The sequence below is a fragment of the Cupressus sempervirens genome, chromosome 1 (assembly GCF_028749045.1).
Source record: "Cupressus sempervirens isolate cs-2001-9-10 chromosome 1, ASM2874904v1, whole genome shotgun sequence".
NCBI lineage: Eukaryota > Viridiplantae > Streptophyta > Pinopsida > Cupressales > Cupressaceae > Cupressus > Cupressus sempervirens.
This window is the reverse complement of record NC_143118.1, coordinates 73,114,751-73,117,934: the sequence shown is the minus strand read 5'-3', so window position 1 is coordinate 73,117,934 and position 3,184 is coordinate 73,114,751. Positions and strand designations below refer to the sequence as shown.

Here is a 3,184-nt window from a genome sequence, read left to right as displayed (position 1 = left end):
TATTTTTCAATTTAGTTGTTGATATATTTTTGAAATATTATTTTATTATATCTATTTAAAAAATAGTAATTTATAACTTATTGATCTTTATTATATTTAATATAAAAACTATCTAATAGAAAATTTAATTTAATTTTTCAAGGCAACTGATATTTCTAAAAATAGTGAGATCGATTAAAAATATTCAGAACATCAGACGTATTCTATATTTGGAACAATTTTTTAAAAAGTGAGCAAATATAGAAAAAACCACGAGGTATCAAGGCACTTTTTGCTCGGTATATATATAACAGGGCATATGCTGGGAAATCTATTTGTTTGAGACGTTACAGCTATGCTCTTTGTTTCGAATTCATGTGAGCAGTGTATACAAATGATGGAGTATTTTAGTGTAATTCCAGAAGAGTTGGTAAGGGAAATCTTAATGAGAGTGCCTTTTGCATCTCACGGAAGAGTGAAGGAAGTATGTAAGAGTTGGAAGAGAATGCTGGAAAACTCAGAGTTTTACGAAGACAGGAGGAGTCGTGGGAGGTCCGAAGAGTTGATATGTTTGATTGAGAATGTTCGCATAACTACATTTGACCCAGTTAACCAGTTGTGGGGAAGACTCCCTCCCGTCCCTGCCAAATTTAAACTCTACTCATTATCCAAGTGTGTTTGCGTGAAGCATAAACTGGTTTTACTAGGGTTAAGATATGAGTGCTGCAGAGTGGGTTTAAAGAGGAAGAGAATATCAAACATGACTGTTTTGGTCTTTGATTTTGTGTCTTTCCAGTGGAACAAAGGTGCAGATCCACCCATCACAGAGATCATGTTTGACTTTGCGTGCTGCGCATCTCCTGAAGGAGATGAGATTTATATCGCAGGAGGAAGAGAATGTGATTGGAAGAGTACAAGCCAGGCTGCAGTTTACAACGTGGAGAGAGATGAGTGGAAGCTTCTTCCCAACATGCTTCAAAAGGAGTGGCTGTGTTCCTCGATTTTTATAGAAGGCATGCTCTATGTTGTCAGCTTGTTTGATGAGGAGCTTCAGCGGTTCGATCAGGAAAGAGGAGTTTGGTCCACTTTGACCAACATCTGGTTTGCCCAAGATTGTATGCATCCCATTGTGGCCGCATTTGAGCGTCTGTATTGCTTCCAGTGGGATTCTGTGGCAGAATTTGACTCTACACAGAATTTGTGGGCGGAAGTTGATGCTCTTCCTCGGCCTCTTGATAGCGTTGATGCAGCTGTGTTTGGGGAAGATGGGATTTTCTTGAGTGGGATTGAATCGGACACCAACGATAAAGTTTTCTACATGTATTACCCTCCATTGGAAACAGGGGTTAACACAGGGAGATGTGTTTCTGTTGAGATGCCTCAATACTTGTCCCGCAGCAAGATCGAATCTGTGGCCACTATGACTATTTGATTGGTTTTCCTTTTCTTCTTCCTTCAAATTGATTGTTATACTGTGCTTTTTTCCTCAACTACTCTAAATTTGGCTTTGCTATTATCTGAAATTTAATGCACCAAGTTATACTCTTTAAAAGCGGGTGCTGAATCCTAGTATGTATATGTATTGCTTTAATATATTGATTTGTGGGACATAAAAGTGTGATTGTCACAATCTCTGAATCAAATCATTTCAATGTGTCAAATTTTTGTAATTTATGTCTATACTCTTTAATTTTCTTTTTCAGAAGAAGATAGAAACAGAGTTATATGGAGATTGATTTCGGTTTGCCTTTCTTTTTTGAAAGAAATTTCTCTGATAGAGTTGTGAAGTATCTTTCCTGCAAATTCTGCCATTCATTGTTCTTGGTTTTATTTAAATTCTTGTTGAGATTTCATTTTTTTTGGTTTTATTTAAACAATTTTTAAGGAGAAATTATAATTATTTGATTTTCATCCAATTTTGCAGTTCATATATGAGAAAACATTTTTGAAAAGAAAATATATTGTATATTTATCCCATGTTCTTATATGTCACTACTTAAGTGCAATTTTAGCTTAAATTTTAGTGGTTTGAGTATCTCCATGCAAACTTTTAATGTTGGGAAAAGATTAATTGGAATCTTACTATTGTTTAGGTATTGAAAATAAGCTCTAGCAAAAATAGAGGATCATTGTAGAATGGTTATAAATTTAAATTGTTTATAATATTGTGATTTCATCAAACTTAAATTGTTGTGGGGATATGCAATATTGTTGAGCTAGGGTGAAGGGGAGTGAAGTGTCAAGAGTCACCAAACAATATTTAAATTAAATTATAAATCTTAACTATATTAGTATTTCAATGATTATAATAAATAAAATTTAAAAATTAAACTTATTTATATAAATATATTTTAGTAGATTTGAGCTCAAGAATATGAGGAACAACAACACAACTTCAAACCAATTATTAATAATTTTTGCTATTCTTGTATGTACCTTTTCATTTTTTTTTTTTCAAGAAGAAGATAGAAACAAAGTTATATGGAGATTGATTTTGATTCACCTTCCTTTTTTGAAAGAAATTATTTGATAGAATTTTGAAGTAATTGTTCTATAATTCATTCATTTTATTCTTTTATTAGTACAAGGCAAATACTGTTGTATTGAGTTGTATTCTATTAATTAATAATCAATATAGCTCAATCAATCAAATTGTTTTATTATTATTTAGATGACTCAAAAGTTCATGAGTATAATTCTTTATTTTTATAATTTTCTCGAATTTCATTACGAATGAATGCGTCTTATAAGACCTATAAATAAATATATATATATATATATATATATATATATATATATATATATATATATATATATATATATATATATATATATATATATATATATATATATATATATTGAATATTTCATCAAAAATATATTTTTAAAACTTTTATGATGTTCTCTAACTATAGAAATAGTTTTATATTTAGTAGAAATTATTTGTAACCTTGAATTCTAATATATTTCATTAGTTAGTATTTGTCTTATTAAGCTAAGTACTATTATAAAATATTATTTTAAGTTTATTGTTACTTTATTAATAAGAATAATTATAGTTATCATTATAAAAACTATAATTAAATTTTTTTAATCAATTAAAATATTTCAAATACTATTGTAAAATTATTGAATTAAAATTATATCTATATTAAAAACTAAATGCAAATTCTAAGCCACTATATGACACTTGTTTACATTGTTG

At 29.5% G+C, this 3,184-nt stretch overlaps 1 protein-coding gene across 1 annotated transcript; it reads left to right on the top strand.

Moving 5' to 3' along the window:
- The first annotated feature begins 373 nt into the window (after window positions 1-373).
- LOC149576220 (F-box/kelch-repeat protein At1g80440-like) lies at window positions 374-1,411 on the top strand. Its single transcript, XM_089812669.1, has one exon. The coding sequence runs from the start codon at window positions 374-376 to the stop codon at window positions 1,409-1,411; it is 1,038 nt and encodes a 345-aa protein (XP_089668795.1).
- Window positions 1,412-3,184: the final 1,773 nt, after the last annotated feature.